A 14,956-nucleotide genomic window follows, 5' to 3' on the forward strand; every position below is an offset into this window, starting at 1 on the left:
GCGATGTGTGATGCGTGATATATCATCAGACGCGGCCGGAGACAGCCCCAACAATGGGCTACTCACTCGAAAGCGACGACAGCAAGTGCTCGACCTACGTGCACGTCAAGAAGGTGGCCGTCATCGGCGCAGGCGTGGCCGGACTTCAACTGGCTGAGCGCCTCGGCAAGAAGTCGGGTCTCGAGGTGTCTCGAGCCACTGCGCACACGACGCCACGCATACCCACTCGTGCTGAGCTCACCCAGTGCCATCGGTGCGGCTGGGCGCGGCGCAGTCACTGTGACCGGCCTCGCGTGCGGCGCCAGGTGACCATCTTCGAGAAGACGAACAAGGTGGGTGGTGTGTGGTCCGCCAACTACGCAGACTTCGGCCTGCAGGTGCCGAAGGAGCTCTACGAGTTCCCGGCCTTCCCGTACCCAGAGGGCAAGTCGTGGGACAAGTTCCCCAAGGGCGCCCAGGTGCAGGAGTACATCGAAGCCTTCGCCGAGCACGCTGGGCTCCGACAGCTGATCCGGTTCGACACCTCCGTCCTCTCGCTGCAGAAGCGCGAGCGCGGCTGGCTCGTCACCCACGCGCCCAACGGCCAGGGAACGGAGGGTGTCCAAGAGCCGTTCGACTTCGTCGTGGTCGCGACCGGCATGTACGGCGGCGCCTCGCCGCACATCCCGTCGGCGCCGGGCAAGGAGGAGTTCGAGGGCGCGCTGCTGCACTCGTTCCACTTCCGCGAGCGCGAGCAGGCGCGCGGCAAGCGCGTGGTCGTCGTGGGCGGCGGCAAGTCAGCCGTCGACTGCGCGGTGGCCGCGGTCAAGGGCGGTGCCGAGGAGGTGACGCTCCTCTTCCGCGCGGCGCACTGGCCGGTGCCGCGCTACATCCTCAACCTGATCCCGTTCAAGTTCGCCACGTACTCGCGCTTCGGCCACGCGCTGCTGCCGACGCACCACGACGTGAGCAGCCTCGTGTGGTGGCTGCACGCGCTGTTCACGCCGCTCAAGTGGCTCGTCTGGCGGCTCGTCGAGATTATCTTTCGCCTGCAGTTCCAGATCCCCAAGGAGATGCTCCCGCGCTCGCGCATCGAGATTGACGTCTTCACGGGCGGCCAAATCCTGACGTATGAGGCGCGCGACCTGATCAACGCGGGGAAGCTCAAGATCTGCCGCGACGCGATCGCGCGGTACACGCCCGCCGGTGTCGCGCTCAAGCAGGGCGCGCCGATCAGCTGCGACATGGTTGTGTACGGCACAGGCTTCACGAAGACGTACAACTACCTCGAGCCGTGCGTGCGCGATGCGCTGCAGCTCCAGCGCGACGGGCTGTACCTCTACCGGTCGGTGCTGCCGGTCGGTGTGCCGGACATCGCCTTCCTCGGCGCGGAGGTCTCGACGTTCAACAACATCCTCACGCACGGTCTGCAGGCCGCGTGGCTCTCGAGCGTGCTCGGCGGCGAGGTCACATCTCCCCACCTCTCCCCACCTCTCCCCACCTCTCCCCACCTCTTCCCACCTCTCCCCACCTCTCCCCACCTCTCCCCACCCCTCCCCACCCCTCCCCACCAGGTGAAGCTGCCCTCAGCATCGGAGATGCAGCGCTCGGTCGAGCAGGAGATGCACTGGAAGCGCACGTGGATGCCGTCGACCTCGGCGCGCGCGGCGATCCAGCAGTTGCACATGCCCAAGTACCACGACAAGCTCGTCGAGGACATGGGCTTCGGCGCGTGCCGCAAGAGCAACCCGCTCTTCGAGGTGTTCGTCCCGTACACGGCGCGCGACTACCGCCCGATCTTCGGCCTCGCGGACACCACCAAGAGCTCCAACTGGATGCGCCTCAAGGAGACGCTCGCCGTGATCCTCGCTCTCCTCCTCTTCTCGCCGCTCATGCTCTCGGGCAGAAAGTAGACGCCGAGTCCCGCGCCGAGCAGCGTCCAGCAAGCACTGCCAAACTGGCAGCAGGGCCAGCGCGCCAGCTGGGCGCAGCACGCGGGCGGAGGGGCGATCTAGGGGGCGATCTCCACAGAGGTGGGTGTTCTGGGGGTTGGCACACACACTCACACACTGGTGTTGCCCCTTCCTAGACCGGTAGACGGCTCGAGGCAAAGCGGAATTTCACGGGGACACACACGCTTGCAAAGTCCAAAGAGAAAACTTTTGTGAAAACGGGGTTTTACCGCACCGCGAGGGTGCACTCTATTTCACGAGAGCGGTGTGAACGAGAACGAAATCAAACTGTCCTCTAGCTCTACACGCCTAAAACACATAATGCTCTTCGTCCGATCTCGTCTGATGAATACGTAGTGTCTCTCTCTCTCTTCTTCTCTCTGTCTGTGGCTGTATTCGTGTCCAGGATTCCTACTTGTGCACATTCCCCCCTTATGTGTGTCACGTAGGCTGAGACTGTGGACCGCCACCGGCCAGCGCCTCGAGCCGCCGCGCAAGCGGCCCGTGGTCACACTCCCGCGCGGCTTGAAGCGGCGTGCGGCCGTCCAGACTGAGCACGCGCACCGTGTCGCACGCGGCGGTGATGAGCGCCCGCGCGGCGTTCTCGCACCCTCGTTCGCAAGCGACGTGCAGCGCCGTCTTCCCGTCCGACGGGGCCCGCGGGTCTGCGCCGGCAGCAAGCAGCAGCGCTACGCCCGCAGCGTTGTCGCGCGACGCGCATTCCGAGAGCGCGGGCCCGAGTGCACTGCGTGGGCAGTAGCACGAAGACAGCAAGTGGCGCAGCGCCGTGTCGTCGTCCGCGACGGCAGCCGCCTCTCGCAGCGCACGAGTAGCGAGCGCCGCGTCTGCAGGTGACGGCACCTTGTCGTCGCTGACGCAGCGCGCCACTGAGAGGGCGTAGGTGCCGTCGGCCGGAATGGTCTCGTCGGGATCAGACGGTGGCTGCCGTGCAAAGTTCTTGCCGCTCTCAAAGTCGCACTCGAACTGCAGATTGGCCGCGACTGCGTGCTCCGGGAGCACCTCCTGCCAAAAGAGCTGAGGACGGAAGGTGAGCTTCCGGCCAGAGAGCCCGCCGACGCTCCGGCCGAGCAGAACGGAGGAGGGCATATATGAGGCGAGGTGGGCGCCAACGTCAGACTGCCCGCGGCCCCAGTGCGCGGCCCGTCAGTCGAGGCTACCGACTGCACTCCAAGTGCTCCAAGTCAGTCCGAGCAAAAGAATTCTTAGGCCGCTCTCACAGCACAAAAATACGACGGCTAGCGCACCACACCCCTCTTCTTAAAATCCCTGTGTGTGGGCGGCGTGCCGTCCTCCCATCCCTCCCTTGGATTGTCTGTTTTCTTTCTTTCTTTCTAGCACAAAAATACAGCAAAGAACGATAGAGAGGCCGCGGATGCGGGCGCGACTCGCCGACCAGGGAGAGCCGGCTCGACCTCCCTGGGAGGGGTGGCGACACGATCCAATGCCGCCGTCGACGCTCTCGGAGGCTGCGGTACCAGTCGAAGGCGAAGCGGAGTCGAGGCCACAGCCGAGGAAGAGGCATCAAAAACGACTACAGAGGCAGTCTGGTAACGCCCGGAAGGCGAGCAAGGGACCGGGACGAGCCGAGGGCTCGCCCTGACGGGCGAAGGAAGGGACTCTGGGACCGGAGTCGGGCGGGCGCACATACTCGATAGCGGTCCCGCCGTAGCTCGCGCATAGAAGCAGCAAGCTAGGCAGGGGCCGCATCGCGTTCGCTGTATACGTTTTACCCAAAACCGGAACCAAAACACGAATCTCCAATCCAAGAAGGGATGAAATCCCTTATGGATATAATCGCCAGATTATCTCAGGAACATAGTGTGAATGCCCGGGAACAGCCCCTCCTGGCCCGAGTGCGGGGCGCGAGAGGGACAAACAAATTCAGAGGGCATGAAAGTCGTCAAGCTGCTTGATCAGGCCAGTAAAGATGGCCCGCGAGGCAGCCTTCGTGAGCAGGTCGGCGAGCATCACGACGCCGGGGAGGTGTTCGACAGAGATAACGCCACGGCTGACGAGATCGCGAAGGAATTCGGCGGCGCGCAAGATGTGCTTGGTCTTCTTGAAGGCAACGGGATCGAAGGCCATGCCGACGGCGGATTTGCTGTCGGGCACCCAACGGAGATGGTGGTGGTAATAGGTGTCCAAATGAAGCAAACGGTTTTGACAGTAGTGCTGGTGATGACCTCAAAGACGACGAGGCATGCATACCTGGCGAAGTATAAGAGGGATCGCACGAAATTGTAGATTGCAATGCCCCAAGCAACGAGCAGGATGATGCCGCATATCACAAATGCAGCTGGCGCAAGGCAAAAATACCAGTCAAAGACCCACTTGATTTGAATACCCAGGTTGATGATCAGTAGCTTGCACCATAGTGTCGCAATCCGTACCACGCTTGGATAATCAATAGGCTGCTAACGGTCTGGTAAGCAAACTGGTCGCCAATTGTCAGTGCACTTGTCAGCAGGGAGTAAGCAAGGAAAAGGGACCCAACGAGAGCAAAGCAAAGAAAAATGGCCAGATCATTCCCATCCATGCGGACTGCACCCGAGCGCAATTCTTGTTTGAGAACACATAGTTCCAATGGAGCTCGTATCTGACCCAATCGCGCTTGCCGCGTCGCCGAAGGTGATCAAGGCAAAGAGCTTTCGCAGCATCGGTGGTTCCATGGAGTGGCCAAATGATACCACATGTCCCATTGTTGAAGGGTACTATCTCTGTCCCATTTCCAGAAGAACATGTCCCATTGCACAAGGGCTCTGCCTCTCCTGCACTCGACGTGTCCGAGTGGTCCCGGGGAAGGACTTTCTGCCAAGGGGTAGATCCCAGCGTTGTATTCCAGGGAGTCCCGTTTTGGAAGTAGATGGCAAACTCCTTTCCAGAAGGACATGTCCCATTACACAAGGGCACTGCCTCTGTCCCATTACACAAGGGCTCAAGGACTTTTTGCGTGAAACATTTTGGAGGCAAAGGAAACCATTCCCGTTGCATTGACCCAGCAGAGTTGGCGGCGAAAGGTGTGTCGCAAGCCTCCTAAGGGGCTGGGTTGTCGCAGAAGGTCCGTGCCCCACGATGGTTAAAGCCGTCGAGCCGAGTTGACTCTTGGGCCATGGGTGCACATGTACATGTGGCTGACTGCGAAGGGGCGGAAAATCAAAGTGGCCGCCGTGAGTGAATGACGCCTCAGGGGCAGGCTGTGGCATGTGCTCTATAGCCTGAGAGGTCGTGTGGGGCGAGGCGCACATGTCCTCTAGGTGTTCTGACCCAAGTTGAAATCTTCCAGAATGAATTGTCGATGCAAATGGCGGGCTCGAACGTGCTCGACGAGACCGACTGGACCCATTGTTCAGATCCTTCGGCTCGATTGGGGTTGTGCTCGCACACGCCAGGCGCCCAGGTGGTGGCTGACATGTAGGGTGCAAGACTTGTCCACCATGGTAGCGCACACGTTGGAGCTGCCATGGTGGTCGACGCTGTCATGTCGCTGGTGGTGTCGGCCTCGGCGATGCAATAGTCGAGGCCAGACTGCTGACTGGCCGGAGGCGGAGCCATACTCGATAGCGGTCCCGCCGTAGCTCGCGCATAGAAGCAGCAAGCTAGGCAGGGGCCGCATCGCGTTCGCTGTATACGTTTTACCCAAAACCGGAACCAAAACACGAATCTCCACTCCAAGAAGGGATGAAATCCCTTATGGATATAATCGCCAGATTATCTCAGGAACATAGTGTGAATGCCCGGGAACAGCACATGAGGCGTATCCGTGTAGGTGTACGTGCGTGGAGTACAGTGTTGTGTGTCCGTTAGCTCCGAGTAGAGGGGGCGTTCTGCAGTTAAGGGGAAACCCGGTACACGGAACTAACCGTACAACCCTCGGAGAGCACCCAGAGCACCCGTGTTTACTTTATTACGGCCCTTTCCCTGCGAACGCGCACCCCCCTAGGCGCTAGGGGTCAGGGCTCTCTAGCCCGTAGCCCGATCCCGATCATCCGGCCCGCTGGGTGCGCTTCTTAGCTCCCCGGCCCTGCTGCCTGGATGTGAGGCTGATGACTGCTGCACTCCCGAAGGATATACTCCAAAAGATGTCTTTCAAAGGGACGATCCATTTGAAGATGAGCATGCACATGACATGTTTTGTGCATGTCCGTCGGGGCCGCCCCCCGGCCCCCGCCGGCGCGGGATCGCGGCCCAACCACGTGGCGCAAGCAGGCAGACCGCACAATGGAGTCGTGGCTCGATGGGAGTTGTTTGTGTCTGCAGCACTCAAACGGCCGCTCATCATAAACCAAAGCAGAAACGCGGCGCAACGGGCCCGGAGCCGCGAGCGCGAGGGACTCTCTCCGGCTCAGCGGTACTCCGAGAAGTTGGCGTGGCCGGTCGCCTGGGCATGCTCCACCGCCTCCGCCTGCCCCTTTAGCCCGCGCTGGCAGACGAGGCAGCGCAGCGTGAAGGAGGCGGTGTCGGTGAATGTGCGGTTGCGGCGCGCCTCCGCCGCGACCAGCTTGACCTGCTCGAGCGCGCGCGCGTCGTCCGGCCGGAAGAGGGTCACGTCGAGCTCCTCCGGCGCGCCGTCGAAGAGCGTCCGCACGAGGAGGTCGTAGTGGATGCCGTCGTACCTGCTCGCAGCCCCGGCCAGTGAGAGCAACCTCGCGCCGGCGGGCGGCGGCCCGCGAGCCCGCGTCCGCACAGCAGCATTGCGCGCTGCGCGTGGCCCGCCCCTTGTCCAAAGCAGTCGACGCGCCCGCTCATCACGTCGATCGCGCACAGCTCGGTCGCATAGTGCCGGCTGAGGATGTCGAGCTCCGTCGCGCCGCCCCAGTGCTCCGCGTCCAGGATCCACGCCGCGTACTCGTCGGGCGGCCGGCCAAGCATCACCTCGCTGTAGCGGTCGTCCCCCGCCGCGCTCCCGTCCCGCACCGCCGCCGCGACCAGCTCTCGCAGCTGCGGCGCCTTGGCCTGCGCCGACGCGGCGCCGCCCTCGAGCGCGTAGGCGAGGGCGGCAAAGAGGCACGAGTTGTTTGCCGGGATCACGCGGCGGACCACCGCGTCCTCGCCGTCGGCGGGCGGGGCAGGGGCCGCCACGGCCGCCGCCGGAGCGGCGGGAGCGCCGACTTCGCCACGCGAGAGCGCGAGGGCGAGGGCGAGCTCCGGGTCGTCGTCGCTCGGCGGCGGCGCTGGTGCTGGTGCTACTGGCGCTGGCGCCGGCGTCGAAGCCAATGCAGGCGGCGCCGTGGCAGGCGGCGCCGTGGCAGGCGGCGCCGTGGCAGGCGGCGCCGTGGCAGGCGGTGCCGTGGCAGGCGGTGCCGTGGCAGGCGGTGCCGTGGCAGGCGGTGCCGTGGCAGGCGGTGCCGTTGTAGGTGGTGCCGTTGTAGCTGGCTTGACGGTTAGCGTGTCTCCGGTCTGCACCAGCGCGCTGAGCGGGCGCGTGTCGGCTTCGTCCAGCTTCAGCTCTGCCGGCGGGAAGCCGGCGAGAATCACAATATTGCCGTTCTCGCTTTGTGCGACCTGTGACGCCTCTGCGAGGAGGGCTGCGGCGGTGGCAGAGCTCTCAAACGCGACGTTCTTGAGACCGCCAGGTCCGCGCAGACGCAGCCTTATCATCCGGCAACCGCAGTGCTTTGACTGAGGTCGTCACTCCTGACGATCAGGGTAGATGGTGTCCAACGGCGCCAGTGTGCGCGGCTCAAGCGGTGACAAAAGACTCACGGAAGCGGAGAGCCGACCCGCTGTGAACAATCACACGCCAGCACACAGCGCCCAGCAGCGGAGGTATTTTCTTCTCAATAACAAGGCTGTGAACCTCGACGGGCCCAGCTGCTCGGAATACCTCCCGTCGCCATGTGCGCTGGTCTGTGAGACTGTGAGAGGCACACCGAGCAGCGAGGAGTGGCTGCGGCAATAGCAGACAGGGCTAAGCCTATGAAAAACGCAGTCCTTGGGCAGCTCGCCCGTGAGCGCGAGGCACGCCGGCCAAAGCGAGAAAGAGAGGCAAGCTGCAGCACTCCGCCGGAAGTTGCAGCGTCGGGTGCCGTCCATCCTCCGCTCGCCACGCCGCCGCCGCCGCAGCTTGCGCTTCGCCGTGGCATTGACTGCATGGCGCGGCGCCTCAACATGGTCCATGGCGGCTGGTGCGAAGAGCAGCACCTCGACGACCTCGTTCGATTCTTCAGCCATTCGGTGGAATGGAAGAATTGCGAGCACGATTCTTCGCGCGGCCGGAAGATGGCCTGGACCGGCTTTGGTCAGCCCGACGGGGCTGCGCTGCTTGCAGTCGACCAGCTCGAGTGGAAGTATGCGCTACGCCACGGTGGCTTGAGAGGCACCATCACAGTTGTGTGCAAGATCTTTGAGCTTCTTCAGTCGCTCCACCCGGGCGACGCCATCCTTCCCATCCTCGTCAACTGCTGCCGGTACGAAGGCGAGCAGCGGTGCCTGCGCCACCCTCACAACTGCCGGCAGGTCACGCTGTCGCTCGGTGCGCCGCGCACCTTTTCCGTCTCCGGTGCGGGCCTGCCGCTCCACGAAGGCGGCAACCGCTACGACGTGCTGCTCCAGAACGGCGACGCGATGATCCTCGACGGGCAGCAGCACGAGGTTTATCCCGACCAGGAGGGCGGCGGAGTGCGCTTCTCGGTGAACTTGTTCTACGGCACCGCCGACGACCAGCGCACCAACCGGCGTGGCCGCTCTACGCTCTCCATCCAGCCGCGCGACGTCATCGAGAGAGGGTGGCACCCTTGGGCCTGTCCGCGCTGCGGCTGGCATCACGAGGGGTGTAATGGACAGCCGGCGTGGAAGTGCTGCCTGAACACGCAGCTGGACGACCCGTCTTGGAACCGCGGTGGGGGGATTGTGCGATAGAGAGAGTTTGTGGGCGGAGCGCGACCGGAGAGGGACGTCGTCGCACGCTGTGTCGAGACTAAACCAAGATAATCGAAGCCGGCGGCGGCGCATAGATAGCGGCTTGATAGCGGTTACCAGCGCGCCGCGGAACGAGAGCCCTAGCGAGAGCCCGTCATCAGAGAGACGAGCCGCGTGCGGTTCGCCTCTCGAGGCCCCGTCTCGCCCAGGCCGCCTCAGCCGAGGGGCGAGAGCTCGGACGATCCGAGAGAGCAAGCGTCCGAGAGAGCGACCCACGTGCGAGAGACCGAAGGCGAAGCGCGCGCAATGCGCGAGATCGGATCTACGCGGGCGCGGTAGAGCGCGGCAACCGCTCTCTCTCTCCTTGCGCGGAGTCCGACGATAGGCAATAGCTCGCGCCGACGCACACCGCGGTCGCACACATCCACTCTCTCTGTCTCATACTCAATCAATACGGTAAAAACCTGGCCGCGGCCCTCGCCCCGTCACGGTGCCAGGGCGTGGCGGACTCCGAGGTGTCACTCCTCGCTGGAAGCCCCCCGCAGCAGCTCGAACTGGAGCGTGACCCCGTCCACCGAGTAGCGCGTCACCAGCGTGAGCAGCTCGCCCTCCTGCACCACGAAGGGCACCGGCTTGGCGCCGTCCACCGAGGTGTCCTCGATGAGCTGCAGGCCCTGCCCCCACTGCATGTCGCGCGGGAAGTTGCCCAGCGTCGCGTCGGGGTGCGTCGCCATGCAGAGCGCGTCCGCCTCGCCCGCGTACACCTCCCACGACGCCATCACCGCGTGCACCGTCCCCGCGCGCGTCGCCCGCAGGGTCGTCCGGCTCTCGCCGCCCCACACACCAACCTCGTCTGCGGAGAAGTCGATCGCGAGCACCGGCGTGCGGGGCGCGAGCTCGGTGTAGGCGGCGGAGGAGAAGCGGAAGCCGTACTGCTTCGTGAAGACCATCGAGGTCGTGTCCTGCAGCGAGTTGAAGTAGTCGAGCGAGATGCCTGCTCACGGCAGGGGAGGTGGGCAGGCAGGCACACCGCCAGGGGAGGTGGGGAGGGCGCCTCTCCTCGCGACCCGCACCCGCCGCGCACGGGGCAATCTCGGCGACATCTCGGCTAGCCCTCGCCCTCCCACGACTTGACCGACGTGATGGAGGCGATGTCGAACGACTCGACCAGCGTGGCGAACTGGGCGCCGCGAGGCGGCACGACCGCGCCGCCCGGGCCGAGGAGCCGCCTCCGCGCGTCCGCGACGTAGTGCAGCGCCGACTCTCCGAGCAGCAGCGTGCCGAGGATCTCGGAGAGGAGCAGGGTCGGCCTGCCGCCGTACTGCGCGAGCTCCTCGGGGCTCACGTCGGTCGACATCTTGTTGATGATGTGGATGCGGTCGCCGTAGCCGTTGGCGTGGATGATCTGCCGCGCCACGTTGGCGAGGTGCATGTTAGCCTCAATGGCGACCACGCGCCGCGCGCCCAGAGAGGCGGCGATGATGGAGAGCAGCCCGGAGCCGGCGCCAATCTCGAGGACAAACGACTCGGGCGTGATGAGCTGCCGCAGCGCGGAGCGGTAAAACTCGTTGCGCGGCAGGTCGTTCATCATCGCATAGTGCCAGTCGTTGGCCGCCTGCGGACGCGTTCGGGAGGGCGGGTGCGCGGCTCGGCGGCGGCTACCTGGCGGCCGGCGGCCTGGCGAAGCGTCCCCGTCGTGCTCTCTCCGGGCGAGCAGTCACCTCGATGAGCTCGTACGGCTTGTCGCGCAGCCGGCGGGGCACGACAAAGTGCGACTCCATGTTGTCGCCAAAGCTGGGCCCGCTCCCGTCGGCACTGCTCGCAGGAGGCACGTACGGCCGGCCGCTGAAGCCGTGGAGGCCGGTGGTCGCGATTCTGTCGTCGAAGCTGCCATCCCCGTCCTCCGGGTCGTCGTAGCGGCCGTCGTCTTCCACGTACTCGGGGTACATCGTTGGCGCGAGGCTGGCCGCGGTCGAAAAAAAACAATTGGCGCCATCCGCAAGGGTGAGCGACGGAGGGAGCTCGATAGACTCGAGGGGCCAGGATACGCCGCGAGGAGGACGGAGTTGCGCCGAAAGGCGAAAGAAGCCGCGAGAACAAGGTACCGGCAGGCGGCGGCGTCACAGGACGAGGCAGAAGAGAACGACGCGACAGAGGAGGAAATGACAAGGGAGAGAACGACGAGAGTGGGACGACCGCGAGGTGGCATGAAGATTGCAGCGAGAAGCGGCGAGAGACTGCGAAGAGAGATAGGAAGAGGCAGACTCCCTAGGGTGGGCGACGGCTAGCGCACCACACACCTCTCCTTAAAATCCCTGTGTGGTGGCGGCGTGCCGTCCTCCCATCCCTCCCTTGGGTTGTGTGTTTTCTTTCTTTCTTTCTTTAGCGACGGATAGCGCACCACACCCCTCTTCTTAAAATCCCTGTGTGGTGGCGGCGTGCCGTCCTCCCATCCCTCCCTCGAGATCCCTCCCTTTGGGTTGTCTGTTTCCTTTCTTTCTTTTTTACATGTCCCTTCGCTTGTTTCTATTAACATCGAAGGCTAGCTCAAAAAATAGGGGGGGGGGCATAGACGTCAAACAGCAGATTGAACCGAAAAAGGACCGCCACCCCTCTACTAAGCCGGGAAGGCCGCATGCGCAGACAGATCGGGCTAAGCCGGAGCCAAGCTATACATGCGACATGCGTCCATGTTGCAAGGCTGCCCGCCTACTGACTGCCCACCGGCACCCACGTGTACCGCCCGCCAAAGGGCTGCAGCTTCACCGCGATGCAGTTGCTCGCGACGCGCCAGAGCGCCGTGTGGATCGGCGTGGGGTCGTAGAGGTACGCCTTGGGGAAGGCCTTTGCGATGGCGTCGGTCGCCTCGCGCGCGTGGTAGTGCGGGATGGTGCAGTCGATGTGGTGCGCCACGTGCGTCGACCCGATCTTGTGGTGGAGCCAGTCGAAGACGCGGCCGTACGGCCGGTCGACGGTGAGGAAGGCGCCGCGCATGTACGAGAACTCGTCGTTGGTGAGGTGGGGCACGTCCACGTCGGTGTGCTGCAGCCACGTGTACAGCACGAGCCACGCGTTCGTGAAGAGGTACGGCGCCCCGTACAGCATCGCCAGCCGCGCGCCGCCAATCTTCGAGGCGACCAGGCCGAGGACGCCGAGCATGGCGCCGATGCCGAGGTCGGAGCGCCAAACCTTGAGCGGCCAGGAGGCGGGCCACAGGTTGGTGTTGAACGGCTTGACCGGCACAAAGTGGTTCGACGTGCCGTACCTGCCGAGGCGGGGCAAGGCGGCGGGGCGGGCGTTCGGGTCAAGAGGTGCTCTCTCCGCGGCTATCGCTCGCGCGGGCAGGCTCGAGCCGCACTTTGGCCCGCCGGTGGCGCCCCACAGCAGGTACGCGGGCCAGCCGAAGACGAGGTGGAACACGAGCTGCAGCGTGCCCCACGCCCGCTTGCCCAGCTTCTCCGCCTTTTCGAGGTCGTGCTCGCCGCCGCCGTTCTCGATGCCCTCCCGGCCGTGGACGACGAAGGGCACGTGCGTCTCGCCCTTGGTGATGTGGTTCGTGTGCGCGTGGTGGACGGCGTGCGAGCGCTGCCAGCTGAAGTACGGCACGAGCAGCAGCGTGTGGAGAAAGTAGCCGACCGCGTCCTGCAGCTTCAGGTTGTCGGAGAAGGCCTTGTGGCCGCACTCGTGCGCGACGACCCACATGCCCGTCCACACCGTGCCCGTGACGGCCGCGTACGCCAGCCACAGCGGCGCAAAGGCCGCCTTCATCGGGATGAGCGTCCCTGCCCAAAGGCACGCCGCCGACTGCGCGACCGAGATGGCCGCGTACATCATCGACTTGGCGGTGTTGCGCTTGAAGCAGTGAGCCGGGATCGCCTGTCGCACCTGAGCCTTTGTCGGAATGTCCGACTTCTCCACCCGCATGGCCTTGCCCTGCAGCCCGCTGAGAGGGATGCGGGCGATAATGTCCTCAACCGTCTCGGCCTCATAGTCGGCGGCAGACGGAGCCTCGGGGCTGGGCAGGGTTGCGACCATGAATGGAAGGGGCGCGCTGCGGGACACTGCGGGCGCCACGCTCCGCGGCCGGAGCGCCGGCGCAGCGAAGCCACACGCGAGAGGAAGCGCGGCGAGCATCGAGACTCGAAGTGCAAGGGGGCGGATGCTCGTGTGCGGGTGGCAATATGGAACTGCTGGAGAAGCAGATGCGCGCGGCTTCCAGCAATTTCCACGGGATGCGTTTTCTTTTTGATGCTATTGAGCTGGAGGTGGCTTGAGGCACAGATCATTAACAGATTACGCAACAATGACTAATTAGTCGGACAGGACGCGCTCGCTGCTCGCTGCTGCCACCAATCACAAACAAACGTTCTCTCTCTCTCTCTAGCTCGCACATCCCAAGTTCTTTCTTCTCGTAGAGCTTGCCGTTGTAGGTGAGCTGCCAGCCGTATCCCGCAAAGAGCGCGACCGCGGATTTCTTTTCTCTTCTTTACTAAAGGACGCCTGGGCAGATTTTCGCCTGGCGGCGGCGAGCGAAGGATAGCAGGGACGAAGCAAGCAAGAAGCATACCCATACGGCAAAAAAATGGAGCTCGGCTAGGGTTGCGCAGCTATGAACAGGAGCGAGTTCGCGCTGCGCTAGGCTCAGACGGCGAGTTCGCGCTGCGCTAGGCTCAGTACGGCGAGGAGTTCGCGCTCTAGTTCGCGCTGTGCGCGGCCTGACAGCTGACTCTCTTGCGGGCGGCCTGACTCTCTCTAGTCTCTTGCGACTTGCCCGTCTTGCGGAGATTTTATCTCTCGACTCTCGGCTGCGTTGGCTCGCCAAAGTCTCTCGTTCTCGATGCACGATGGCGCTGCGGGAGTCTGTGTGTTTTCGTAGAGAAGCAAACACGCACCGATCGTCCGGGTTCTGTCGAGCGTGCGCAGTGTGCGGGCCGGGCCCGGCGGAGGCGAAAGCGAAAGGCTTGCGAGAGAGGGCGAGACCGAGAGCGGCTATAGTGCGAGAGAGTTAGCTCTCGACACGACACGACAGGGACACCGACACAGACACAGACACAGACACAGACACAGACACAGACATATACACACACACTGCGCTCCACCCAGGCTCCCGCGTGGGCAGGGAGACGCGAGCCCGACGGAGTCCGGTGGTGGGGGCCCACGCAGCCAGCCCCTGCGATGCAAAGGTTGGTGCTGAGCCGCTGCGCAAAAACTCTTCGTCGCAAACCCTGTCAGCAGAGTCCTCCTTTTTGAGAAATCGCGTAGGAAGTGTACCCCGAGGGCCCCGCTCTGTCCCTCGCATAGCGGCCACTCTTCGGATCGCTGGTCGAGCGACCCGGGGGATGCCCCGCGCGCCTGACCCAGGCGCGAGAAACGAATCTGCGAGGCGCGGCCGCTTATGCGGCCCGATGGGGAGGAGTGGGGCGGACTACGGGGATCGGCTTCTTACACAGCCCTTCCCTGCAGCGAGCCCCCTCCAACCCACCCGCACTAGGTCTCGGGGGACGCAGGGGTCACACCCGACGACCTCGGGAACTAGCCGGGGCAGTCGGAGAAGGGGCAACTCCGTGCACTGACGGTCGGCCGCCAGAAAACACGCCTGCGTGGATCGCGTCACACCAATCCTCGCTACCCAACGCGGCCAAAGGATATCCACCTCGAGAACCTCGATAACTATACTCCGCCACATCGAAAGTGGAGCGAAAACTCAGCCTTGAGTTCTCAGCGCCCTCACGGCCCGCCAATGGCAAACCCGACTCCCTCCATCCGTGTGGCGCCGCCCGATGGTGCCGGGAACCCTTCCGGAGCGATTTCCCCTAGGGTTAGCGCAGAAAAAGCCGGGCCCCTTAGCTCCGGCTAGGGCTAAGGGGCCTCCGCAGCCGACCGCGAGGAAGGGCCGACTTTGGGTTAGCATAGCGGGCCGATAAGGCCGCCCACACCCGCGGGGATGGTTGTGTGGTTGCCTCCTCGACTCGGACGGCCGCCTCAGAGGGCGGGAATGCTTCCTCTCGCCCTCTCACCCGCGGGAGATGGCCGAGTCCATGGAGCCGCACGCTGCCTCTCCTTGGACGCAAGGCTCCGACTTCTATAGAGAAAACCCCATCTGCACCAGCGTTTTTAAGTGAAATCGTCAAGAGAAATCGATGCCC

General features: G+C 64.0%; 5 protein-coding genes across 5 annotated transcripts; 1 reads left to right on the forward strand and 4 right to left on the reverse strand.

Moving 5' to 3' along the window:
* The first annotated feature begins 35 nt into the window (after positions 1-35).
* On the forward strand, positions 36-2,131 carry EMIHUDRAFT_413815 (hypothetical protein). The gene is made up of 3 exons (XM_005780915.1): positions 36-185; positions 306-1,445; positions 1,554-2,131. Exons 1-3 carry the CDS (start codon positions 54-56, stop codon positions 1,890-1,892), a joined length of 1,611 nt encoding a protein of 536 aa, XP_005780972.1. The 5' UTR covers positions 36-53; the 3' UTR covers positions 1,893-2,131.
* Positions 2,132-2,199: 68 nt separating this feature from the next.
* Positions 2,200-3,120, reverse strand: EMIHUDRAFT_434822 (hypothetical protein). The gene has a single exon (XM_005780916.1). It carries the CDS (start codon positions 3,036-3,038, stop codon positions 2,373-2,375), a length of 666 nt encoding a protein of 221 aa, XP_005780973.1. The 5' UTR covers positions 3,039-3,120; the 3' UTR covers positions 2,200-2,372.
* Positions 3,121-6,294: 3,174 nt separating this feature from the next.
* On the reverse strand, positions 6,295-7,550 carry EMIHUDRAFT_100007 (hypothetical protein; the record flags this gene model as incomplete). Its single annotated transcript, XM_005780917.1, has 2 exons — positions 6,295-6,565; positions 6,637-7,550. 2 exons carry the CDS (start codon positions 7,548-7,550, stop codon positions 6,295-6,297), a joined length of 1,185 nt encoding a protein of 394 aa, XP_005780974.1.
* Positions 7,551-9,466: 1,916 nt separating this feature from the next.
* On the reverse strand, positions 9,467-10,603 carry EMIHUDRAFT_42351 (hypothetical protein; the record flags this gene model as incomplete). Its single annotated transcript, XM_005780918.1, has 4 exons — positions 9,467-9,807; positions 9,895-9,902; positions 9,941-10,425; positions 10,532-10,603. Coding segments are annotated over 4 exons (906 nt in total), but the record flags the coding sequence as incomplete, so codon positions are not given.
* A 916-nt stretch (positions 10,604-11,519) lies between these two features.
* Positions 11,520-12,734, reverse strand: EMIHUDRAFT_309902 (hypothetical protein; the record flags this gene model as incomplete). The annotated part of the gene is made up of 2 exons (XM_005780919.1): positions 11,520-12,075; positions 12,169-12,734. 2 exons carry the CDS (start codon positions 12,732-12,734, stop codon positions 11,520-11,522), a joined length of 1,122 nt encoding a protein of 373 aa, XP_005780976.1.
* Between the last annotated feature and the right edge of the window lie 2,222 nt (positions 12,735-14,956).

The sequence above is a fragment of the Emiliania huxleyi genome (genome assembly GCF_000372725.1).
Source record: "Emiliania huxleyi CCMP1516 chromosome Unknown EMIHUscaffold_21, whole genome shotgun sequence".
NCBI lineage: Eukaryota > Haptophyta > Isochrysidales > Noelaerhabdaceae > Emiliania > Emiliania huxleyi.